General features: G+C 48.7%; 1 protein-coding gene across 2 annotated transcripts in view; it reads right to left on the reverse strand.

Moving 5' to 3' along the window:
* Nucleotides 1-26757, reverse strand: part of ERGIC1 (endoplasmic reticulum-golgi intermediate compartment 1) — a 122574-nt gene that overhangs the window by 6302 nt on the left and 89515 nt on the right. For both annotated transcript variants that reach the window (XM_037802153.1, XM_037802154.1), the window contains exons 6-9: nt 20550-20654; nt 14691-14751; nt 9425-9525; nt 6602-6724 (exon numbers count right to left, since the gene is read on the reverse strand). In XM_037802153.1, coding sequence (XP_037658081.1) covers nt 6602-6724; nt 9425-9525; nt 14691-14751; nt 20550-20654 — 390 coding nt within the window. The remainder of the gene's footprint in view (nt 1-6601; nt 6725-9424; nt 9526-14690; nt 14752-20549; nt 20655-26757) is intronic.

The raw sequence follows: 26757 nt of genomic DNA on the forward strand, positions 1-26757 counted from the left end.
AATTCTACGCCCAGGGCAGGGTGCAGAGGTGACTCGAGGGGTGTGGGCCTAGAGCTGTGAGCAGGCAGTGCTGAGAAAGAGGGTGGGTGTGGAGGAGGAGACTCAGGATGGGGGTGGGGTGGGGGCAGGCAGGAGGCACCCCTCCCCGTGTTTAATTGCCTTCGGGACCCTGAACCTGGGAAGCCCAGCCTTGGACCCAGGAAGGGACACTGTGGTTGTAAGGAGAGCCTGGCTTTGGAGTCTGGCAGAACTTGCCTTCGACCTTCTGATCTATGCATCTTGCATCACACCAGCTCCTGAGCCTCAGTTTCCTGACTTAGGAAATGGGAAGACTAAGCCCCACCCATCAGGGTTACAATGAGATTGAATGAATGTCTGCGTCACTCACATATCCTCAAATGCTTATTTTTCCTTGGTCCCTCGGCATCACCATGCTTCTGTGTCTCCTGATCAGGCCCTGAGGCCAGGGACAACCTGTGTGTGTGTGTGGGTGGGTGGGTGCGGGGAGTCAACCACCCCAGGCCAGGTGGTGGGGGGATGAGGGAGCAGGGCCGTGAGCCAGGGAGGGTCACCCCAGCCAGCGCCTGCCACAGCTCCAGAGTGAAAAACAAGGTCAAATCGATCCGCAGGCCCCAGCGAGTCTGAGAAGCACATTAATTTGCTTTCATCAGAAGTCATCAATAATGCCACTTTGTTCAGAAACAGCGACTTCCTCCTGAGGTTCCACCAGCTTCCCAATCCGTGCTATGACTAAGTCAGCCTGTTTACTTAAACAAAAAACAAAAAACAGGTGTGTATTTCCCTTTACATTTTAATTACTTCTCTTAATCCCTTGTAGTGGAAAGGCTATGTTTCAGCCAGGCAGGCTGGGCAGCTGGTTCCCTCATCCGAGCACTTACCACCTTCCCAAGCCAACCCCCCAATCCCCACGATTTCTGTATTTCTGTGACCCTGGCCCGGACAAGCCGGTTTCACCTCTCTGAGCCTCAGTTTCTCTCATCTGCAAAATGGGGCCCCCTGTGAGGACTGAGATGACAGCTCACTAAGGGCCTGCTGTGCGATAAGTGCCCAGGAACTGTTAATTTCTCCCCAGGCAGTGCTGCTTTTAAAGCTTCTGGAAAAGGCTCAGTGTGAGGAAATAAATAATGACTAGGAGGCCCATCAGATGGGCTGGCAGACAGTCTGGAGCCTGGAGCCATGTCTGAGGACACCACTGCGGGCAGGGGTGGGGCTGGGGGGTGGGGGCACTGATGACTGGGTTTGGGGGGTGGTTCAGTGGTCTCCATCCGGTGATGTCACACCCAGACACACACCCAGCAGGCCCCCACCCCCTTGCCCAGAGGCTGGGGAGAAAATTGAGTCCTTTCCTTGCCATTAAAAATATTTTTTAAGTTAAAACGTTATGTTTTTAAAAGTATTATTTGTACTTTTGTTTCTTATTTTAATTTCAAAAACTACTTTCATTTAAAAAATTTATTGTAGGTGAAAAAATTCTTAAGTCTCTACTCCCTGCCATTTTTTTTTTACATTGGCTGCAGCTGCAAAATATGCACTTCCCCTCTGTAAAAAAACCCACCTCGGTAGGACACTTGCTATGCAGCGGGCCTAAGATGGTACATTCATCTGCCTTATCAATCCTCATAGCTTCTAGGGGAGGAACACGATGTAGTGACTCCCATTTCACAGACGGAGAAACTGAGGCTTAGAGAAGGAACCGCTGGTTCAAGGTTACACGGCTACCAAGTTGGCGAGGACGACTAGAGCCCAGGTCTAAGGGTGGGGGTCTACAAAGACCACCCTGCCTCACTCACGGCCCACAGGAGGCTCTGAAAAGGCTGTCCGGCCACTGCAGCTGAACAACACTGATCTTTTCCCAGCTCACCCATGATAAGTGGGTAAAACTGTTTCGATTTTAAGTTTGTTTCCTGTCAATTTTTCTTCACCACCTCCCGACCCTGGCACTTGCTATCTTTTGTCTCCAGCAAATGTTTGCGGCTCCCCAAACAGATGAGCAAAAGTAATCAGATACAGGCAGGAAAACTTGCAAACCATCAGCCAACCACCCTTTGATGGGCAATTCTTTTGTGTTCATTGAATGGTGTGGGAATGGTTGTGATTTTATAATGCATGCTTGTTTCCAGTTATAAGATTTCTTCCCAATTCCCAGGATGAAAGTCGATATATCAATCAATCCTGGGGTCTCTGGTGCTGGAACCCCCTTGAGAACCCTCGCTTTGGAAGCTGGAGGTTCCCCAGCCAGTGGTGGCAGAGGCAAGCTTGGGATCAAGTCCCAGTTGTGCCATTTACAGGCTGTGTGAGTTTGGATGGGTTTCTTTGTCTCTCCAAGCCACAGCTAATACATATATGAAACAGGAATAATACTAACTACCTTATTAGGTTGCTGAAAGGGTTAAAGAAGATAACTGTGAAATTTCTTGGCAGATAGTAGGTGCTCAATAAGGATGGCTATTATGACATTATGATACTATTCAAGCAGCTGTCCCTTGTGGATTTTTAAGCTCCTATGTTCTGTCCATCTCAGGCTGGATGCACAGACCTCAGAGATGAATCAGACCCAGGAGCCCATATATTGGCAACCGTGAAGGGCAATCTAAAATTTGGGGGATTATCTCACTCGGAAAGAAAGTGCGTGAAACCCTCCCTCATTCTTAGGTTGAGTCCCAACCTAGGTCCCGAGTGTCACATGAGTGAACGTGAGCTGCACGACCCTTTAAGCATGGCAGGTTTTGAGTAGGGTTCAACAGGCCCATGTCACAGCCATCTGGGCATTTCTGGTGTCTAAAAATTGCCGAGCCACACTGGCCCAATTTGGCACTTTGTGACTTCTGGCTGTTCCCCTGAAATAAAATAAATCACGTAAGGAAAGAGATTCGACACCTCTGAAGTCATCCAATCTGTCACCACAACCCACTTGAAGGCAATCTCAAAAAAGGGGCTTTAGCAAGTGGCAGGGGCTGGAGACAAATGGACATGTGTAGGAGGGGAGCACTTTGAAGGGGATTACTTGCATGGTGTTAAATATGACCTGTTGATTTTCTAAGTGATGGAATTTTCTGGTACAGCCCAAAGGAGAGGTCTGAGCAAGAAGTTCTGGGTTCCCAGAGAGAGGAACCTGGGCATCTTAGTGAAGATTTCCTGGAGGCTGAGGATAGAAAAGTCCTTTCCAGACAATAAGACCCTGGAGGGGCAACCCAGAGTAAGCTGGGTACTTGATACTTTGAAATGTAGCTGGGTGGCCCCACCCAGCCTCTTCTCCCAGCTACCCCCACATCTCATTCCAGCCCACCACAGCTGCCTGCCCAGCCCCGCAGTCGCCACATGACGACATCCTGGCCTAAGCCCCCTCTTCAGCAGCCCCTCTGAGGAGCTATTTGCAGAGGCCCTGGTTTGGGGGGCCAGGGGCTTTGCACACAAGTGTTTGGTTTTAAAAACAAAGAAAGAGAAGATGCAGCAGGTGCCTGTACGTCCATCTCATCCCCATCCCACCCTGGGAGGGCTCCCAGGTATTTCTGCCATGTGTCTGTGTGTGTCTGAGGGCCAGCGTCATCCCCACATCTGCTGTCCTGTGACAGGGGCCTCTGAAGCCCCCACAATGACACCATCTGCCAAGCACAGCCGGCTCGCTTCCTTGGAGCTCACTCCTCGGTTGCCGAGGCAACCAAGATGGCAGCATGGGGCCGATGATGCCTAGAAGGTTCCCTGTAGCATGGCCCGCAACCTCCAGGTTCCACCTCCAGGGGAGGTGGGTTGGGCAGAGATGGTGGATAGGCTGGTGGCCAGAAGAAAAGGAGTCACAAAGGCATGTGGCCTCTTGGGCATGAAGGATAGGCTCTTCCCCTGTGCCTCGAGGGAACCTCCAACTTTCAGAAGTCAGAAGGTGAAAGGCTCACCTCAACCTAAGAGGGAGCCAATCACCCCTGGAAGGAGGCCACATGGCCTTCCCAAGACATGCTATGTTGGGCACCTCTGCACATGCTCTTCCTTTTGGAGCCTCTTTCTTTCACTCATCAGTCTAGAAAACATCTACTCACCCTTCAAGACCCAGCTCAGGGTTTCCTTCTTGGGGTTTTTCGAACAGAGGGGACTTGCCCTCCTCTTTGACACTGCTGTGCGTCTGTGATATAGGATGGCCATTCTCTGCCTACCCAGCCATCTCCCCCACCTACCTGATATGAACTCAGTGAGGGCAGGGATCGTGTCTGATTCAGCTCTCCCTGGTGCCCAGGACATGGAAGATTCTAGCAAACTTATTAAATGAATACATGAAGTTGCTTATATGTCTCAGTCACTTGGTAAGTGACTTCAACACCCAGTACTTTGGCTGCCTACCATACAGGAGCAAACGGGAAGGGGGTATGGAAAATCCCTCTCAGCCCTTCAGTGTGGCATGGGTGCCAGTCAATGCCACAGATGCCAGGGTCCCTGAAGGGCAGACCACACCCTCACGGACGCACAGAGGCACTGACCTGCATCTGAGTTTCTGTCTTATGCAATAGGAGGAGCCCTGGAGAAGAAACAGAACTGACAGCCTCTTGGGGCCCTATTCCTGTGGGGCCTTGGATAAAATCACTTGCTCACAAATTCCCTGATTTGGGGTCAGAGGGTTTGTGCATTTCCCTCCAAAGTGGTTATACCAATTTACCTGTGCACCAGTGGTAGATGTGAGTCCTTGCTGCTTTGCAGCCTCCCAGTCTTTAAGTTGGCAGGTTTAATTTCTGCCAGTCTGATAGCACTGAATTGGTGTCTTCTTGTTTTGAACCTCATTTCCCCAACTTTTAATGAATGTGCACCTCTTTTCACTGCCACTGAACTCTCCTCCTTTGCAAAGGGTCATTCCTTAGCATCTGCCCATTTTCCTTTCTGGTTGCTTAACTCTTTTTTTTTTTATTTTTTAATTTGTAGGAATTCTTTATATATAAATTCTGAAGATTACTCCTTTCTTGAATGTGTGGCAAATTTCTCCTCCCTATCTGCATCCATTGTTTTAACATTACATTAAGAACTCTTTGTTGAAAAGAAATTTCAAATTTTCATGTAATCAAATAGAATGGCAAGAAGCTGTGCTGAGGCTCCTATAAAAGCACCAGATTTATGACACTCTGTATTCATGTGGGTTTTTATATCTGCAAAGAGCTTCTCCTTTCATGATCTCCTTTGAGTCCCACAAGACCCTATGAGGTAGGAAGGGTCAGGATTATTCTTTTTTTTACACAGTTTAGAAAACAGAGGTCTTGTCATAGGCATCTAAGTTTTTTTTTTTTTTACCTGCCAGCACCCACTCTCCCATCTTCTAGTTTTTCTCTTGAGATACCCTATTCTGCACAATATTCCTTCTTGTAGTTTGGGTGGGGTTGGCTCCAGAGGGGGCTACTAGATCTAAGCCTGGCCTCCTGAAGCACTCCATTCTCCAGGCCACAAGGTGGGGCCAATAAGAGTAGCACCCAAGATTCAGGCTGGAATTATTGAGAAAGAGACACTGTCAACTGGTAAATTCTATTTGAGAATGAAGCCAGTACAGAGGAAAGGCAGTATGGATCAAACAATGGAGAGAGACCTATTCCTGACAACCTTTGTGCTTGGATCCAGCCATGCCTGAAGCTGACATACCCCTTACATCAGCTCAAGGTAGGTTCTGTCCCATCTGTAACAGATTCTGACTAATAGAGATGTAGTCCCAAGCCAGAAAAGAATGAGCCAGGACTAGACCCCCCCCCAATCTTGAACCATTATTAAAAGTTTGAAGAGGTATATAAGCAGGAAGGCCTTTCAATGCATTCATTTGTCTTTAAGCCTCAGTTTCCAAATCTGTGAATAGGAAAACTCACTCAATGCTTCCACCTCAGCTGACTCTGGCTTACCAGACATCTCCTGGACCCACTGGCTGAAGCAGAACATCCTGACCCTGATGCTCAGACCTTAGGGAATGACTAGGAGGCCAAGAAACAGTAGACTTGAAAGAAATAATCAGCACAAAAGAAAAGTGACATCAGCTGAGGCTGCCCCAGAGAAAACTAGACTTGGTGGAGACAATGGCAGAAAAAAAAGAACAGAAAAAAAAGGAAAATAAAAGAAAACAATAGAAAGAAGATTAAAAAAAAAAAAAAGGAAAGGAAAGGGGAAGGAAGGAAGGAAGGAAGGAGCATGTGGGCAGACAGAAAGGAGAGAAAAACCCTGACTCTATCAGCAGTTGTATTTGTAAATTAGATATGGGGAAAAAAAGAATGAAATCTTGATTGTAAAATTTACCCAGGAAAGGACAAACCCTGCTAAGAATAATTACTGTAAAAAAAAAAAAAAAAAAAAAAAAAACCTGTATAAAATCACCCATATCTAATTATGCCATATAAGGACTGGCTTAAGGAACTAAAGTGATTTAGTGGCATTCATTCTGGAAAATGTCTTGATGAAAAGTCATCGCTATTGAGGTGATTCTGGTAACATTTCTAAACACGCCTGGGGGCAAGGCCGCCTGTGCTCAGCCTGAGCCCCCGGCCCTGCAGGCTCCGTCCTGTTCCAGTGGGGGGCGCCAAGGGACAGGCTGCCCCCGGCGGCCGCGCTGCGCCGGGCCCCGCCCACTCACCGTGGTGATGAACCTGTACAGGGGCTGCCGTCTCTCCGTGTACTTGACCGTGATGGGGCTGAGGTCGTAGCGGAACCAGATGGCGGGGATGATGCGGCCCGTGTGGCTGTAGGCGACGTACTCCTGGGTTGGAAGGAGACAGAATGGGGGAGGAGGCGGGCGGAGGGGGCGAGAGTGAGAATCGGAAAAACTGCGCCTCGTGGTGGACAATGGACGCGGGGTCGGATTCCAGAAGGTCCTGCTTTCCTCCCTCTCTCCCCGACGACCCCAGGCCCCATCGCCCCCTCCTCTCCCGCCCCCTTCTCCAGGGCTCTAAGTTCTGCCGTCCAGCGTCAATACAGGCAGGGAATTTTTGACCCTTTTGGCTGCTTGGAAACTGACGCTGCGAACTTGAAGCTGCAGCAGAATCAAAGGAAAAAAAAAAGTGATTTGGGCTCAGCTTGAGTAAAGGCCTATCCCCCTCTCCTTTTTATATACGTCAACTCCTGGGCCACAACAATTTGTTCATTCAATCAACAGCTGTTGGTTGAGTGCCTTCTCTGTCCTCCCATCCCCACGGGCTGGCTGCTGGGGACCCCCTGAGGTGAGTGAGCCCCGGTCCTCCCCCAGAGGGGGTCATATAAAAATATCCATAATGCTGCAACATTATCCGTGCCAAGGCAGGATGACTGGGAGACTTCAGAGGAGGGGCCATTCTGAGCCAATATGACAGATAAGCAGGGGTCTGGGCATGTGTGTGTGTGTCTGTGTGTGTGTGTGTGTATGTGTGATGTAGGGAGTAAGCTTCTTCAAACTAGGCACAAGCACAGAACTAGAAAGCCAGAGGACACAGCCCTTCCCCAAGCCTTTCTGGGAAGGCACATGGCAGGATCTAAAAGGCTGCTAAGTGTGACCCTGGGCCAGTCCTTCCCTCTCCCAGGGATTTGGTTTCCCATCTAGGTACGCAGGTCTGGGATGATGACTTGTGGAATCTCCCCAGTTTGGACACTGCAGGGTGCTGAAAACCTCTGGGCTATTCTCATTCATCTGCAACAACTGGAGACCAAACTCAATCACTGGCGTACCCCCACCCCTAAATGCTAGGGCCTGAACTCGGGGGCTGCTTCCAGGGCCTGTCCTCCAACGCCTGGCATGACAACACTGAGACCTGACCTTCCTGCTGGTCACCACGGACCCTGACACACATGGCATCACTCAAGGGGCAGTCTGGGTCAAAGCCACAGAGGAAGCTGAGCAAGCTGTTCTGGCTGCTGGGTCCTTGCGGAAGCCTTGGGGGAAAGGAGCCTTGGGCAAAGAAAGATCAGCTTTCTCTAGAGAGAGCTGATGGGGCCTGTGAATATCTGGGTCACAGCACAGAACTGAGGGGCAGAGAAAAATAATGAAAAATAGCAGCAGTAGGTACCACTTACCTAAAGCCTTCTTTGTGGGCAAAGTGTTTTGAAAACATTGCCTCATTGGCTTCTCTCAACAACCTTATGAGGTGGGTACTACCCCCATCTCATAAATGAGTAAACTGAGGCATGCGGAGGCCATGTGACTTGTTCCGGGTCACGCAGCTAGTGAGCAACTGAGCTGGGATTTGAACCCAGCAGTGTGGTCCAGAGCCCAGGCTCTTTCTGCTCACATTGTAGCCATGTGCTTCCATGTGCAAGATGCTGTCAGCATTTGAGAGTTACAGTAAGATGCCCAAAGGCAAACAATGAATAAAAGAAAGAAGACCCTCTGGCAGCATTACATGGGGACATCCCCACAGGATGGATCAGAGCAGACTCAATGGGCTCTTTTCAGATGGAATGGGTGATTCAGTGATCAAAGAGGCCAGACCCTAGAGCTCAGAGAGGACCTGGTTTTCAACCCTATCTGGCCCCTTTATTGCTCTATGACCACCTCTCTGTGCCTCGGTGGCCAAGTCTGTAAAATGGGGATAATAGGCCCAACCCCAGTGCTGTCATGATGATTTGAAGAGATGATGGAGGTAGAGACTGTAGTATAGTATCTAGCCCACAATAAGTACTTGATACATTATAGCTCCTCCTCCTATTATTATTATTATAGTTAATTGAGCAAACAATGTATCACTTAGAAGGAGTTTGGGCAGCTGAGAACAGAAGAAAAAAAATAACACTGGAGGTAAAGGTTGGCAGTACAATCCAGTCAGGGTTCAGTGGGGGCATCTCAACCAACAGGCTTTGAGCATTCATGTCACAGGCTTTGAGCACTCATGTCACATTGGCAGGGTCATCTCCCCGGAAGCGCAAAGCTCACTTGGCTTCACACCACTAACTTGAGCTGTTTCACTGGCTCTGATCAAGCTATGTTCCCACAAAGGTCTGTCTGTTTCTCCACGACTACGAGTACCGGGTTCTTGGGACATTCCTGTTAACAGCCAATTAACCAATGGCCATCCTGGTGTGATTCACCAGCCTCCGTGGTTTTAGATAAAGTGCTTTTGCCCCAAGAGTTGGAATGTCTGGTGTGTAGTGACCAATCAGGGTCCTGAGCCTGAAGATGGGGCCCCATGCTCAGCAGTCGAGATGCCTAGGTTTCCCCTGGGACCTTTGGGGATGGGGATGTGGGGCACATGTCTGCTCTTCCACACCCAGGTCACACCCTACACCCTGCTTAGATTTTCTCCCCTTGACTCTGAGGCCGCCCCGAGGGCAGGGACTGGATCCTTCCATCTTCACCCAGAGACAGAACCTGGCCGGTGGAGCCACCCAGGAAAGTGACCCGAGCAGACATCGCGCCCGGCACTTGTCACTTCCGCCCCTGGCCGGCAGAGGGCGCGGGTGCACGCGGCTCGGGCGGCCGCCGCCCACGCACCTTGTTGGCCACCGTGTACTGGTAAGAGTAGCGCTGCTTGCCGCTCTTGTCCTCATAAACCGTGGGCACGATCTTCAAGATGTAGTCGTGGGAGGCGAGGGCTGCGGGGAGGACACAGCGAGATGAAGGAGGGGTACCGTCCTGCCCGGCCCGCGAGGCTCTCTACGTCATTTCAGTGCAAAACCCATTTGGCAAGACCGGGGATGGGAGGGGTGGAGGTGGGGGGCTCACGCCCTGCGTTTCCACCACCAAACCATCCCTCTTCATTTCCTCCACTCGGATACCAGGGATCGAAAGATTGCACCTGTCAGGCTCATTACTCCCACACTGTTCATAATATTAAAATTCTGGCACCACCCCAAAGGTCCATCAATGAGAGACACAATTTCCCGGAGGTAATGTTAAGTGAAATGGACCGAGTTACAGAATTGGGTGGATGTACAACATGTTTCCATGTACTGGGGAGCAGGGGAAGACTTTCTATATATAGGCTTTAAAAGCTATAAGAATGTTCTGGAAACATACCCAAGGAAACCATTAGCAGTTTTAGTCTCTGGGGAGGAAGGCAGGCTGTGAGAAAGATCCCTTTTCACTGTGCACCCTCTGGTATGGCTTGAAGTCGTCTATGTTGAAAACCAACTGGATTTTAAATTTTAAAGAGAGTCCGCCTACTAGTAAAACTGCATCTAGGAAGAACTGATTACTGTCTTTCCCCATTTTCAATTCATGGAAGATAAACTCTCCCTCCTTCATGGCCTCTCTTAGCTGACACCCCTCCACACACCGACTCTCCCCCCACCCAAGATGGAGGAGGCAGCAGAGACAGGGACAGCGCCTTACTCATCTCTGCGTCCCCAGAGCCCCGCACAGGGCCTGGTACGGAGCGGACGGTGGCAAATGCTTATTGAATGAATGGACGGATGGAGGGATGAGTGGACAGACACATGAATGGAAAAACAGATGAATCAGCTTCTGATAAGCATGAGGTAAGCAGAGTCCAACACGAGGCTGATCTAATGCTGGCTCAAAGTGGCCAGATATCACCCAGGGAAGGTATGATTTCTCCCGGCCTTCCGAGATGCTGCACCCCCACCCACCCGCCATGATTGGTTTCTAGAATCTTGGGTTGCATGACCATGGAGCTAAAGGCAATATAGAAATGTAAGGCCTGAAGAAGGCCAGTCTCACAGCGAGTCAGTCCTGAGTCCTTGAATTCATCTTCTGTAAGAGGGTCAAGGATGGAGAGAGCACCCATGGCCCTTGGCCCACTCCCTCCCTGCCCCTGCCTACTAAGGCTGCGTCTCAGAGAGAAGAGGACAGTGCTCTGTAAATGGATGCTTAAAACCTAGGGGGAAAGCCCTGCAGCCTCAGAAGCAGGTCCATGAAGACCCCCGTTTCCCTTGCACCCCTCTGCTCAACCCTGCAATGCGAGGAGCACTAAATTACCTGGGATTTAAAAGGCAGCTTCCTGGACCACAACCCCAGGAAGCCCCCTCAACAGGTCTGGTGTGTGGCTCAGAATCTGCATTTTAAACCAGGTGCCCAAAGACCACATTTGAAACCTAGTGCCCCAAATGCCCATCGCCCCAGGCTAAACACATGAAAGAGCGGCTGCTTTAGGAAATCATCCCTGTATTGTTCAGATTTGTACGAAACAAAAGAAAAATAAAGACAGACAAAAAATAAATGAAATAAAACAAAACAATAACAAAAAAAGAATAATCATAAAAAAGAAAAAAAAACACAACAAAAAAGAAAAAAAAGATTTGTACAAAACAGATGATCACAAAGAAAAAAAATCACCTATAAAACCATCACTCAGAGGAAACTGCGGTTAGCGTTCTCAGGTATAAACTGCCAGGTTTTGTATATGTTTATGCATATATATTTTTAGATTAAAATACATCAAATTATACCTTTTTCTAAGAACAGAACATCAGAACCATCATTTCAGGTCAATGACACAGTATGTACGCTACACAGAAGATAGTCTGTTTTACTTACCTCCTTATTCCCAGAACCTAGCACAGTGCCTGGCACATAATAGATGCTCAATAAACATCTGCTGCCTGAAGGCCAGCAAGAGACTGACCCATCAGGGTCAGCAGCGGCACAGATTCCCTGGTGTGGGCATAAATGATGGACTCAACCAACCTCCTATGACCCAGACACTGATGCGGCTTCACATTTTCACCCACATAAACAAGGACCAAACGAACAGTATTTTCCTAAACCTTTGCACCCTCTCTTAATTATTTCCTTAGCTTACCCTCCTAGGAACAGAAGTGATGACTCTAAGGGAATGTCCATTTATAAGGCCTTTGATACAATGTGCCAAGTCCCACTAGAAACACTGCACCTGTCTGCACCCACATGCATTCCTTGTTAGTGACCTTTCTTGATAAAGGCTCCTGGCTCCAAACTGTTCCAGGCAGGCCCACGTACACTTCATACTCCCTCCCTCCCTCCCTCCCCCTCTCTCCCTCCCTTCTAACATTTTACTGTGGAAAATTTCAAACATATTCAAAAAATAGACTCATATCATGAACCCACATGTACCCATTCCCTAGAGTCAGCAATTATCAACACATGGCCAAGCTTGTCTCTTCTTTTTCCTACCCCACCTTATTTTGAAGCAAATCCCAAACATCACCCCACTTCATCCATAAATATTTCAGTATGTCTCCCTAAAAGATAAAAACTCAAAAAAACATAACAAAACAAAAAAACCCACATACACACCAAAAAGCACAGCCACAAAGCCATCATTACAGCTAAAAAAAAATCAACAATCATTCCTTAGTATCTTCAAATATTTAGAGTGTTCAAATTTCTACTTATCTTATAAATGCTGGGTTCATATATATGTATTGTGCGGTATATATATACATATCTATCTATATTATCTATTAACGTATCTTTCCATCTATCCATCTAATATCTGTGTCTACTTACCAATCTATCTATTCATCTAATGTCTACCTAATATCTATCAATCTATTCATCTACATATCTATCTAATCTTCATGTATATAAAAAACTACGTCCCAAGCTTGTTTTGATACCAGTCACTCAGAATACAATGCATGCAAGAATCACCTTAGATTCTGCCCTAGGGAGTCTGGTTCCTGAAGTTGGTGGCCCACAATGATGAAGACAATGGGATGATGATAAGGATTTAATATTTATTGAGCCCTCACTGTGTCCCAGGCCATGTACTAAACCCTTTCCACATCTCTCATTAAGCCTCATGGCAATGCTGTAAGGTGGAGGGTACTCTCCCCACTTTCCAGATGTAGAGACAGAGGCTTGGAGAAGTTACACAGCTCTCCCAAAATCACAGCGTTGGGTCATGGTAGACTGGGGACTCCAGAATCCAATGCCTCATCACCACACTGCCCCACCATCTGGCAGGGGCTCCCCCTACAGTGGCCTTCAGGAAGTGACCTCTTATCACCTCTTCCCACCAATTAGGCATTCTGGGCACAGAACAGTGGACAAGGCAGAGTCCCAGAGCTCATAGAGCTTATGTTCTAGTGGGAGAGTCATCCAACAAACAAAAGAGACAATTGAAAGAACAAGACAATTTCAGAGAGGTATGTGCTGGGAATAAAATCAGGATTGTTATTGTTAGTGGGAGTGGGGTGACTTTACACGGGGTGGAGAGGCAGGGCCTCTCTGAGGTGGTGGCATTTGGGCTGAGATCTAAAGGACGAGAAGTCACCAACTGTAGGGTGAAGTGAGAGGAGGTCAAATGCAAAGGCGCAGAGGGGGGACCGAGCCTGGGGAGCTGAAGAAATAAAAGCCAGCCCTAGCCCTGGGTTTCTGTTGCACGATCCCATCCACTGTTTTTCCCACTTCAGCCAGCCTGGAGGCTGAAGGTCTTGCAAGGTCTTGCACCCCCACCCTGGCTCTGCTCTCAAACACTAGGGCCTTCCTAGCTGGGTCCTCTTCCAAAAGCAGGCAAAGCAAGAGATCCATGCTAAATGCAAGCGTATGTGCACAGTCACTTTAGGTGCACACTCAACCCTTGCACTAAACTACAACTACACAACCATCTGAAGATTCATCGACCTCTCTTATAATCAGACATTTGCATTAAAACAAGATGGGGGCACTGTCTCATCAATAAGGTGGGCCTGTTTTAGACTCACATTGCTGGAGGCAGCATAAATGAGCACCGGCTTAAGCTGGGAAGCGATAGGGTAAAGTAAAGCAAATGCATAAATATATCAGAGGCAGCGCTGTAACAGTGAGATGCTAGAAACAACAGGCATTTTTAATGATATGAAAATGCCTTCATAAAGTAAGGCAGAGCTGCTAGATGGATCTAGAGCTGCTAGATCCTCCATTATGATCGGAAAGAATAAAAACCATGATTATGAAATCATGTCAAGTACAAAGATAAGGATGCAAACTTCTATCTATGCTTTGCAAAAAGGATGTCTGCTCTGCTCACAGGCAAGCATTCAAAGGGACCCAAAGAAATGAAAAGTTTGATTTGTTGGGAGGTAGGTCAGGGAGGGGAGTTGCCTTTTGCTTAGATTTCCCCCTGTTGGAGAAGTTTATTATTTTATGAAATGATAAGAGGATGTGGGTATTGGGTCAGCTTGAGCAGACAGGACTCCTAGGCAGCTTCTGTGCACAGGTCCAACACCCCATATGTGCACACGTGTGTGCATGTGTGGGGGTATATGCATGTGTAGGTGTGTGTCACGTGTGTGTGTGCTTGGGTGCACACCTGGCCATGTGTGGAGAGGAGGGGTTTTCTTTAATTTGGACCAAGGTTCCAGGAAGTGAAGGGAGAGGGGCAGGAGGCAGGGTGGTCAGACCTGAGTGGGGTGGAACAGTGGGATGTGTCGGAGCCACCTGCAAACCTGTTCTGAAGGTGCAACTTGGAGCCAGAATGAAACCTGACTCTGCTCTAACTCCCCGTAGGATCTCAACGAACAACCACGTGGTGTGATAGCAATGATAACAATAAAAAAGCATCTATTGAGCACCGAGGATGTGGCTATTGAGCACCGAGGATGTGGCAAAGGCTTCTACATACTTGCCCCGGGGGCCAAGTCACTTTTTTTCCCTCCTCTGTGTGACGGGGATACCTCCCCCTTCCTCCCTGACCGTGGAAGGAAGCTGGCGGCGCCCTGACCCCAGCATACAGTGAGGGTTCCATAAACTATCCTCCCCTCTGCCGTCCCCCTTTCCCACCAGTCCTCCTGGGAACCCCGGGGCACATGGCTGTGTTCCCAGTCTGGATACGTACGGTTGGAGTTGAGTCTGTCTGCTCCTCCAAGGGCGTTGAAAGCTCCCTGGACGTTCTGGACCTGTGGAGAAGCACAGCGAGGGGACTGTCACCAGGAAGCCACCACCTCCAGGTCCGGCCCCAGCTATGGGGGACAGATAAGGGACAACCTGGAATGGAAGGTCTGGGACCTTCCCCGTGTGTACAATGGGGGACCCAGCAGGGTCTATCTCAGAAAGAAGTTGTGGGGAACAAGATATGGCACAGGCACCCAGCTTGAGCACCTGTTGTATGCTACTCTGTCCTGGCTGCTTCATGTCATCTTGTTTAAAGCCCCTGTGCTGGTTTGGATGTATTATGTCCCCCAAAACGCCATGTTCCTTGATGCAATCTTGTGGGGGCAGTATTAGTGTTGATTAGGTTGGAACCTATTGATTGTTTCCATGGAGACATGACTCAGTCAACTGTGGGCAAGACCTTTGATTGGATAATTTCCATGGAGGTGGTACCCCACCCCTTCAGCGTGGGTCTTAATTAAATCACTGGAGCCATATAAAAGAGCTGACAAACAGAAGGAATTCAGAGCAGCTGTGAGTGACATTTTGGAAAGCAGCTTAGAAAGACATTTTGAAGACAGCTGTTGGAAGCTGACACTGACATTTTGGAGAACGCCATTTTGAAACACAACCTGGGAGCAAGCAGACACCAGCCACGTGCCTTCCCAGCTAACAGAGGTTTTCCAGATGCCAACAGCCTTTCTCCAGTGAAGGTACCCTATTGTTGATGCCTTACCTTGGATACTTTATGGCCTTCAGACTGTAACTTTGTAACCAAATAAACCTCCTTTATAAAAGCTGATCCATTTCTGGTTTTGCAAAAGGGCAGCATTAGCAAACTGGAACACATGTGAACACAGGGAGGATGGGGAGGAAAAGGGAATGCAGCTGAGAGAAGTGGGGGTCATAAGTTCCTACAGAGAGGGCCTCGATGGGGGTCCGGTTTTCATATAGGAGCAGTGGGCAGCAGGTGAGTGCCCTGATCCCTGACCCTGATCTCAAATTGTTGATCTTTACCAAATGCTTAACAGAACTGCACACTGTACAACAAACCTAGATGAAAGGAATGCTTATCCATTTACCACCTTGGAGTCAACAGTCTGAAGATTTGGTTGTAACCCAAGAGGATGGGGGCTGTGGAGATGAACATTGCTCTTCCATCATCATGCCATGCTTTTATGTTCCATTTATTTCTGGGATTATTTCATAAACATCCACCTTCCCCTCTAGACTGTAGGCTCCATGTGGGCAGGGACCATGCTTGTCCTCCTCTATGTGTGCAAGGTCTGGCACACAGTAGGTGCTCAATAAATATTGGATGGATGGATGGATGGATTCTCTGCTGAATTCAATACTTTGTTTTAACATCTTATTCCCACCACAGTAATGACCAAGCATCAGGCTGTTGCTTTCCTTCTGTTTCTCCATCAGCAAACAGCAACGCATGACTGCTTTTCTCTCTCTCTGGTCCCTCATCTTCCTTCTCCCCTCTACCCTGCCTCAGTTTTAGCCCCCGTCACTCCTGCCCTGGGGCCCCAGCCCCTTCCTCACGTCCCTGCCTGCCTCCAATCTTGCCTTATGGGTGCTCTTTCCAAGACACACACTTGATCCTGTCTGTCAGTCTCCACCTTCCTAAATCCAATATGGATCTCCCAGGCCCCATAAAACCCAGCTCTCCCCTCCCCACTTCAGCTGACTCTGATGAGGCCTCCTCCTCCAGCTTCTGGCATCGCATGAACAGAACATTACTTGGGTCAAGGATGCTCGCTGAGCCATTTTTCTAAAAGTAACGCCAGGGGTCTCCATGTGAAAATGACCAGCTGGGTGTGCGAGTCCACTAGGAGAGCAGTGGTGGTAAGACGCCCCCAGCCCAGGACCCACTGCCCCACCCTGTGCCTGGACAAATCTTTCTCACCTTTCAAAGCTTGGCTTAGATGTCATCTCCCAGGCTAGGGGAGGACCCCCTCCCCACCACCCCAACATCAATGCACACAATTCTGGGCTTCTCCTGTCCTTAGCACTCCCTGCTCTACACCATCATGTTTATTTGCATTTGATCTCTTTGCTTGAACATGGGGACCCTGCCTTGTTCATTCATCGCTGTAACCCCAGGGCTTGGTGCAGAGTCTGGGGCAGACAAGAAATTTCCAGAAGGCCTGATGAACACATAACTGTAGGAGGCACAGTGAAAGAAGACCTGGGGCCAGGCACACTAGGGTTTTTTACAAGCTGTGTGACTTTGGGCAAGTTACTGAAACTCCCTGCCTGACTCGGTTTCCTCATCTGAAAAAATAAACACCGTCCAGCATATTTGAGTGTGTTTTTGTGAGGATTAAAACATGGCATTCTCTGCAACACTGCTGTCTAAGTGAGAAAGTGCCCCATGGGCAGAAGGTGCCAAAAGGAGCACAGTGTGATGCACAAACTGGGTTTGAATTCCAGCAGGGGCTGCTGATGAGCTGCATGGCCTTGGGCATGTGGCATCAGTTCTCTGCACCTCAGGTTCTCCACGTGCCCACCTTCCAGGGCTGTTGTGAGGATCTGGAGAGCTGGTGGGTGCAGAGGCAGTGAGGACACTGCTCAAGGAAGCCCTTCGGCCCCATTGCCTGCTTGTGTGTTTCATCAGCCCCTGTCCCAGCGGGGTAGGAACCACCGCACATGTCTGTGAGTCCCCTGCAGGCTAATGGCAGGCTGTATGTAGCATGGTACTGGGCAAGGGCAAGAGTAATAACTGACACTTCCTCTGTGCCACTGTTCTAAGAGGTTTCCACGCACTAATTCATTTCATCTTTGCAATATCCCTATGAAGCAGGAATTATTATTGTCCCCATTTCACAGATGAGATCACTGAGTGTGTTGGTTTGGATATACTATATCTCCTTGAAAAGACATGTTCTTTTAATCCAATTTTGTGGGGGCAGATTTATAGTGGGTGGGACCTTTTGATTAGATCATTTCCATGGAGATGTGACCCCGCCCATTCAAGGTGGGTCTTAATTAGTTTACTGGCATCCTCTATGAGGGTGGAAAGCAGAGACATTTTGAAGAGAGTAGAGAGATGCTTAGAGAGAAAATGCCCAGAGACGTTTTGGAGACAGCCGCGTAACTAGACGTTTGGAGATGCTAAGCTAAGAGATGAAGCCCAGAGTTTGCCCCAGAGAAGCTAAGTGAGAACCCACAGGAACTTAAGGAGAAAGCCACTGGAATTAGAAGCGGAAAGCAATACAACCTGGGAGCAAACACCAGCCACCTACCTTCCCAGCTAACAGAGGTGTTCCAGACGCCATCAGCCTTTTCCTCAGAGAAGGCATCTACCTCTTGATGCCTTAATTGGGACATTTTCATGGCCTTAGAACTGTAACTTTGCAATCAAATAACCCCCCATTGTAAAAGTCAACCCACTTCTGGCATATTGTATTCCTGGCAGCTTTAGCAAACTGAAACTCCAAGGCCTGGGAGGGATTAGTAATTTGCCCAAGGTCACATAACTTAGTGGTGGGGTCAGGATTTGAACCCAGAACCCACGCTCCCAACCTCCATGCACCACACCCTCGGATGGAGAGATGGGAGCTGAAGGGTGGTGGACCCTTTATGAACTGGCTACAAGGAGTGAGTGAGCTCAAGTCTGGGGTGGGGTTGGGGAAGGGCTTCACTGAGCATGTGGACAGGAAGTCTGGCCCACGGGTACTGTTACAGGTTGAATCACATTCCCCCCAAAAGATTGGCTGAAGTCCTAACCCCAAGAGCCTCAGAGTGTGACCTTATCTGAAAATAGGTCTTTGCAGGTGTAAGATGCTAAGATGTGGCCAAACAGGATTAAGGTGGGCCCTAAATCCAATATGACTAGTGTCCTTGCAAGAAGGTCACGTGAAGACACAGAGACACGCACTGGGGAGAGGGCCATGTGACAACACAAGCAGAGATTGGGGTGATGCAGCCACAAGCCGAGGAGTGCCAAGGATGGGGGGCAGGCACCAGGGGCCAGATGAGGGGTGGGGAATGGATTCTCCCCTTTGGAGGAACTGTGGTCCTCTGACACCTTGAGCTCAGACATCTGGCTTCTAGAACTGAGAAAGCATCCATTTCTGTTGTTTTAAGCCATGCAGTGTGTGGTGCTTTGTTACAGCTGCCCCAGAAAACCAAAGCAGGCACTGGGGGAGGCCAGGCCTTCTGGGTTCCCAGCCCCTGTCTCCAAGGGGAGAGCCGCTGGGGCCTCCGAAGGGAATGGGAAAGTGGCGGCCAGGCTGCTTTGCTGGGCACAGGCGCTCATGGGGAAGAAAGCACAAGCAGCCGGTGTCCACGCCCCATCTGTGGAAGGAGGACGCGTGAGCATGTGCATATACTGGAGGGGCAGTGTACACTCAGGTCTGTGTGGGAGGGAGATGGTACCGGGTGGTGGGCTCCGAAGCCAGACTAAGTGGATTCAAACGCAGGCTCTGCAACACAATAGCCGTGTGATAGACTGTAGCTTCTCTGTGCCTTGATTTTCTCATCTGTAAAATGGGACAATAACTGTACCCACCTCTCTTGGGTTGCTGAGAGACCGAAAGAAGACTTGTAAGGTTGCAGTTCCAGGCACACAGAAAGCATTCAATCTGTATTGGGGGTTACTGTTGCACGTGGATATACAAATGCGGCACATATGTGTGAATGGGGCAGTGTGTATCTCAGATGCTCCAGCACGAGTAAGTCTGCATGTGTCTCCAGGTGGGGTGTGTGTGTGTGCGTGTGTGTGTGTGTGTAAGGATGACTGAACTGGCATGGGGAATGTTTGGAAGCATGCCGTATGCCCAGGTGTGTAGTGCTGTTTCTGTGCAAAGCTCCAAGTATCTATGTGCAAATATGTGCCCAGGCCCAAGGGTGCACACACACATCTTGGAGTGACACGCCTTGGAGTGTATGTATGAGCACATGTAATCAGGGCACGCTTATAAGTGTGCCTGCGAGTCTGAGCAGATGTGTGTGCATGTAGGTGAGAAAACGGTGTGTGTACATGTGCCCGGGGGGCTGTGTGGGCTCATCACAGTGCCTGGGGGCACAACCCAAACATCCAAACCAGGGAATCAGAAATCTCATCAAGGAATTGGGGCCTGGCACAATTGCTTCCCCTTTCTGAGCCTCGATGTCCCCTCTGTAAAATAGGGTGTTACCTCGAGGACTGCTGTGGGGAGTGAAGAAGAGGAATGAGGTGCAGCCCCCTGCCTGCAGCTTGTAGAGAAGAGGAGCTAAGTATTTGGTTCCTTTACTACGGGTTTAAGCAGAAGAAGAGCCCCAGTGGGGTACAAACTGTCACATGGGAGCAACAACAACAGTCTGAGGGTGTCCTTTTGAACAAAATAACACAAGGACTCAGAATACTTTACTGTGTTGTCCCTATTTAATGGATGTGGGCACTGAGCAGAGAGGACGAGATGGCTGTGACAGGCAGGAGGCTGGACAGTGGCGTCAGACAAACCTGCTGTCCGGTCACGCCTGCAGGGGGACCCTGGATAAGTGGCTTCTCTGGGCCCAGCCTCCAAGTCTATAAAATATGGTACCTCAAGCCTGCAGAGAGCACTCTTTGTACTAATGTAAAGAAAGCAATAGCACTTAGTACTGCTCAGTAAAAGCGAGTCCCTTTGCCCCAGGCCCCAGGTGCACTGTCTACAAAACTGCAGCTGCTGCCCTCGAAAGAAACCACAAAGAGGAGTTGGATGAAGCAGAGCCTCAAAGCGGGTGTCATCCCTAGAAGACTCCCTGGCACCCAGGGAGAAGAGAGGGCACCAGGCGGCACAGCCCTGTATGCCCACCTCCAGCCCTGCCACCCTGCGTGTGCCCTGCTCACCTGCAGCGTGTCCCCGAAGGAGAGCTTGTGGATTACATGCGTCATGTCTGGGTTCTGCGGCTGGGCTGTGGCACTGTGCGTGGACACGTGGAAGTTGCCCGGGACCTGAGGGAGAAATGCAAGTTTCAGGAGTTCGGCTGACTGCTGCAGAGGGTGGGGTGCAGGGGCCTCCCCCTCTGTGATCCGGGCACAGGGTGGGCACTGGAGTCAAGTGTGGGTTTGGAGATTTCCTAGCTGTGTGACTCTGGGGGAGTCACGTCACCTCTCTGAGCCTCAGGTTCCTCGCCTATAAAATGGGGCAATACTAGCAGCCACCTGAGAAGGTTGCTGGTGTAACCCAGAGAGAGAATGCAGGGAAAGCACCTGGCTTGGGGACGGGCACAAAGCCAGTACTCGAAATGGCAGCTGCTCACCTTTGCCTTCATGGATTCTGGGCTGTTGGCCCAATGACAGGTTGGGGGACGACCTTAGTTCCTGCAGACCAGTGGGGGCTTCGAGCCCCACATCACGGCCATCACCCACCACCCTACACTGAAGGATTCCTGAAGGCAGGACTATGGTCACCTCATTTCTTCCCTGGTTCTTAGGGCCTTCCTGTGAGCACCACTGAACGGTTATCTACGGAATGAATCACGCTGACGGTAATTGTGGGCCAAGAGCCTGCCTGTTTCAGCAAAAGGTCCTTTCTCTTCCCAAAGACCTTGGTGTCAGCCTGGCCCCCAGACTGAGCCTCCGCTGCTCCCTGGTTCAAGGCCTGCTCCTGAATGGGCAATGGTGGTCGTCTCCCCACTGGGCTCCCAGCTTCCATCCTTGCCTCTAACTCAGGCCATTCCCCAAAAACACCAGAGCAGTCTTTTTTCTTTTTCAGTAGCATTATTTTAGATACAATTCACAAAACTTAAAAGTCACCATCTTAAAGTGTACACTTAGTGGTTTTTAGTAATATTCACTCTATTGGGTAAATGTCATCACTATTTGATTCTAGAACATTCCCACCACCCCCAAAAGAAACTCTGAACCTGTAGCATTCAGTCCCAATTCTCCCTTCCCCCCATCCTCTGGCAACCACTAATCTACTTGTGTCTCATGGATTTCCCTACTCTGGACATTTCATATAGTTAGAATCATGCAATGTGGGGTCTTTGTGACTGACTTCTTTCCCTGAACATAATGTTTTCAAGGTGCATCTATATTGTCTCATGTATGAGAACTTCATCCTTTTTCTCAGCTGAATAATATTCCACTGGATGTATATATCACATTCTGTTTATCTGTTCATCCACTGATAGATACCTGTGTTGTTTTTACCCCTTGGCAATTGTGAATAATGCCGCTATGAACAGTTGAGTGCAAGTATCTGTTTGACCCCTGCTTTCAATTCTTTTGGGTATATATCTAGAAGTAGGATAGCCAGGTCACATGCTGATTCTAGGTTTAACTTTTTGAGGAACTGCCAAACTGGTTTCCATGGTGGCTGTACTGTTTTACATTCCCATCAACAGTGCATGAGGGCAGGAGGATCCTTTAAAAGCCTATGTTTGCTCTCGTCACTCCTCTGCTGCAAAATCCCCCGAGGCTTCTGTTTCTCTCAGAGTTAGAAGCCCAAGTCCCCACAGCGCTGGGCGAGGCTGCATGTGTTCTGGCTACCAGGCCACACACTCTGCCCCTACCTCCCTGCCCTCTCCTACTGTGCTCTTCCTGGAGCCACGCAAAGCATGGCCTCTACCTCAGGGCCTTTGCACCTGCCACTCCCCCTTCCTGGAACTTGTTTCCCGTAGCCCGTCCTCACCTCCCACAGGCCTCTGCTCAAGTGTCCCCTTTCAGCAGGGGACACTCCCTGTGCCAGTTTGGATATATTATGTCCTCCAACAAAAAGCCATGACCTTTAATCCAATCTTGTGGGATACTGGGGTTAGGTTGTTTTCATGGAGATGTGACTCACACCACTGTAGGTGAAACTTTTGATTGGATTATTTCCATGGAGGCATCGCCCCACCCACTCAGCATGGGTCTTGATTAGTTTACTGGAATCCTTTAAAAAGAGCCATCACAGGCCCAGATGCTTGCTGGCTTAGCTCAGAGATGCTTGGCGTTGCGGACCCCTGACGTTGGCTGATGCTTAGACATTTTGGAGAACATCATTTTGAAATGCAACCTGGGAGCAAGCAGATGCCAGCCACGTGACTTCCCAGCTAACAAAGGTTTTCCAGACACCAACAGCCTTTCTTCAGTGAAGGTATACTCATGATTACACATTCGTTTAGACACTTCCATGGCTGTAGGACTGTAAATTTGTAACTTAATAACCCCCCTTTATAAAAGCCAATCCATTTCTAGTATTTTGCATAATGGCAGCACTAGCAATCCAGAACACTCCTTATCCTCCCTACCCTGCTTGATTTTTCTCCAGAGCACTAAGCATCACCCACCATCTTATACTTGTTTGGCTCTTGCCTGCTTCCTCCCACTATGATGTAAGCTCCATGCTAGTAGGGGTTTGTGTCTGTTTTGTTTCCTATTGTATCCCCCAGTCCCTGGCACATAGCAGGTGCTCAATAAATATTATCAAATGAATGAATGAATGTCATTTCATCCTTAAAACAGCTGTTTTGAGTTAGGTACTTGATAATTTCCATTTCACAGAAGAGGAAACCGAGGCGCAGAACAGTCAAGAAACTTGCAGAGCTACAATTTGAACTCAAGTCTGTCGACTCTGGGATCAAAGGATGTTCCTTCCCACTAATGCCTGGGGCCATGGAACCCAGGAGCCCTGGGCCGATGGTCACACAGAGCCAGTCCTTCAGGAGGTGCGCTGTGGGGGGATGACCCAGACAGGAGCCTGCCCTGGACAAGCCCCTGGCCTGCTGTGACTCAGACTCGGAACAGACAATGAGAGGCCGAGTGAGCTGCACTGGGCCACAGGGTCCTCAGACTGGGGTGGGGAGTGGAGGTGAGGGCCACAGAGGGGCCCTGGCTCAGCTGGGGGTGGGGCGGGTTTGGGGAAGGCCTCCCAGGGGAAAAGGCTTCTGGACAGAGGACAGAGCATGAACAAGTGTGAAGGCCATGGATGGCCCAGTTTGGGGGTATATTTAAGAAGCTAGAAAAGTTTGGTTTTATCAACACTCTGAATAAAAGAAGGGTCTAGATCCCAGGGGAGTGAATCTCCCTGGCAATGTGGGACACAACTCCCAGGAATGAGCCTGGTCCCGGCACTGAGGGATTGAAAATGACTTTTTGACCAAAAGGGGAAAAGAAAGGTAACAAAATAAGGTTACAGTGGCTAAGAGATCTCAAATAGAGTTGAGAGGCTGTTCTGGAGGTTACTCTTATGCAAGTTCCAGCTAGATATCCAGATGGCCACAGTATGCCAAGCCGTAATCAACAGTAGTCCCCAAATACCTAGGTCTCCATCTGAGACTCTGTAAAAGTCACTCACTAAGTTTATTTTTCAGAAACTTAAATCCTCCAGAGTGTTCCTATGCCAGATAAGTCCCAAACCCCAGAGATAATAGCCTCTCCAAGAGCATCAATCAGTTGCAGCCCACTTTCTCATAAAGTCAACACCTCTTTTCAACATGAACAAGTTAGGGTGGTCACTGCCTAGACATCCCTGAAGATCCAGAAAGTGATTAAACAAGAAGAAGGGGTGGCAACAGACAAGATAGGATTTAATACTGAATTTTTGTATTAATACTTTTTTTAGATGCTAGGGTATTAGAATAGCTAGAAGGAAATAACTGAAATCGTTAACTGTAACCCATAACATTCTTTGAAATCTGCTCTATAGCTACTCGTTAAATTGTACCTTGAAAGTTATCACCGTTCTCTAATAATGTTTTATTTTACAATAAGGAAATAACTGAAACTGTGGAACTGGAACCCGTAACATTCCTTGAAATTACCTATATAACTATTTGTTAAATTGTACTCTGAAAGTTATCACCTTTCTCTATATATATTTCACAATAAGGAAATAACTGAAATTATGGAAATGTAACCCATAATATTCTTTGAAATTTGCTAACTACTTGTTAAATAGTACTTTGAAAGTTATCACTGTTCTCTCTACATATGTTATATTTCACAATAAAAAATATATATATGTATGTATATATATAAAAGAAGGGTCTGGGGTTTGGTGGTGGTGGGAAATGAAGAAGCTCAGAGGGAGACGGGTCCATATATCAAAGGCCCCGAATACCACCCTGGAAAACTCAGGCTTTATCCCATCTCAGCTCAAGGAAGAGTCAGTTAGCCACTTCAGAGGAGGAAATAAGCCTTAGGGCCAAGCACGTGGCAGTCAATCAAAGCCAGCTTATTTCTCAGGTGTGTCTGTTTCAAACACAAGGGTGTGGACTTCCTGAAGGAATTTTCTTGTCTCCATTCAGGCCTCAGCTCTGGACTGAACGGGCATGGTTGTAGACTCAGTGAGCCCACAGTTGAGTGTGTTTGGGGCTACAATGTGGCGAGCACAGAGGAGAGGACAGCCCACCAGGTCTGGAGCGGAGCCAGAAGGACGATTCAGCAACGTCTCCCTCAAGGGACAGCATCGCTCCAGGAGGCCCCTAACCTGTGGTGGGCCACTGGCTTTGAGTTCCACAGCAGGCCCCAGTCCAGCCCACCACTTCCTAGCTGGAGAGCCCCCAGGCAGGTCAGTAGCTGCTCTTTGCCTCAGTTTTTCTATCAGCAAAATGGGGGTAATAACCGCAGAGGGTTACTGGAGGATGAAAGTGGGTGAAGTGTGCAGAGCAGTTGGCTGCTATTATCGGGTTCGGTTTATAGGATAAACACAAGTTTGTCATCAGAGCCAATAGCCAAGAGCCACTTAAGAAGAGGGAACAGCACGTAGAAAGGCAGGGAGATGGGGAAAGGGTCACTGTATCTTTAAATTTTTTTATTCATTCATTTTTACCTATATAAATACTACCTGGAAATATGTTCATTATAAAAATTCCACATGACTCAGGTAGAACAAAAAATCCCCGTTGACCACCATCTCTGGAAGCAAGAAACTGTTAGCTAAACCCAACTCGGCAGGTGACCTCACTGCCCTCCCCCTATGTGGGACCCGACTCCCAGGGGTGTAAATCTCCCTGGCAACACAGGATATGACTCCTGGGGATGAATCTGGACCTGGCATCGTGGGATTGAGAATATCTTCTTGACCAAAAGGGGGATGTGAAATGAAACAAAATATTTCAGTGGCTGAGAGATTTCAAGTGGAGTCGAGAGGTTACTCTGGTGGACATTCTTACACACTATATAGATAACCCTTTTTAGGTTTTAGTGTAATGGAATAGCTAGAAGACAAGACCTGAAACTATCAAACTGCAACCTAGTAGCCTTGACTCTTGAAGGTGATTGTATAGCAATGTAGCTTACAAGGGGTGACAGTGTGATTGTGAAAGTCTTATGGATCACACTCCCTTTATCCAATGTATGGATGGATGAGTAGAAAAAGGGGGACAAAAACTAAATGAAAAATAGGGTGGGGACGATTTGGGTGTTCTTTTTTACTTTCATTTTTTATTCTTATTTTTACTCTTTCTGGTTTAAGGAAAATGTTCAAAAATAGATTGGGGTGATGAATGCACAACTATATGATGGTACTGTGAACAGATGCTTATACACTTTGGATGACTGTATGGTATGTGGATGTATCTCAATAAAACTGAATTTAAAAAAAGAAAAGAAAAAGAAACTGTTAGCTGTCTGATGTGTGACTTCCAGGCATTTCTATGCAGCGACACGGGTCCTCCCGTGGACTGAGCCATGGGTTGGGGCCTGGGACTCGCACCCGCAGAATTAAACGCGTCAAGAAGCCTGGTGCCCGCGCCTCTGCCACCCGCACCCCAGCCCCACAAGCCTGTGAGTCAGAAACCTGCTCTCCGCTCCCTGGAGAACCCATCACAGGTGGCTGACTCATGCCAGCACACGCTGGGCCAAAGAAAGAAAAGACGACGTATTTGGAGCCTGTGAGTTAGGAACCCACGTCAGTGCCTCTGATGGATTATAAAAACATAGCTGGAGCCAGGCCCCATACCCTTACCCCCTCCTGCCCTCCCTGCAGGGGCTGGGTGATGCAGCAAGGTCTCCATGTGGTCTCCTCCAGGCTGCCGGCTTCCTGATGGCTGGATCAAGAGCCACAGGGCATGTCCATGCAATGTGGAGGGAGAAGGGGCGTGGGGGCCAGCTGCTGACCTGTGTC

Source organism: Choloepus didactylus, chromosome 13, assembly GCF_015220235.1.
Source record: "Choloepus didactylus isolate mChoDid1 chromosome 13, mChoDid1.pri, whole genome shotgun sequence".
In the NCBI taxonomy this organism is placed as follows: domain Eukaryota; kingdom Metazoa; phylum Chordata; class Mammalia; order Pilosa; family Megalonychidae; genus Choloepus; species Choloepus didactylus.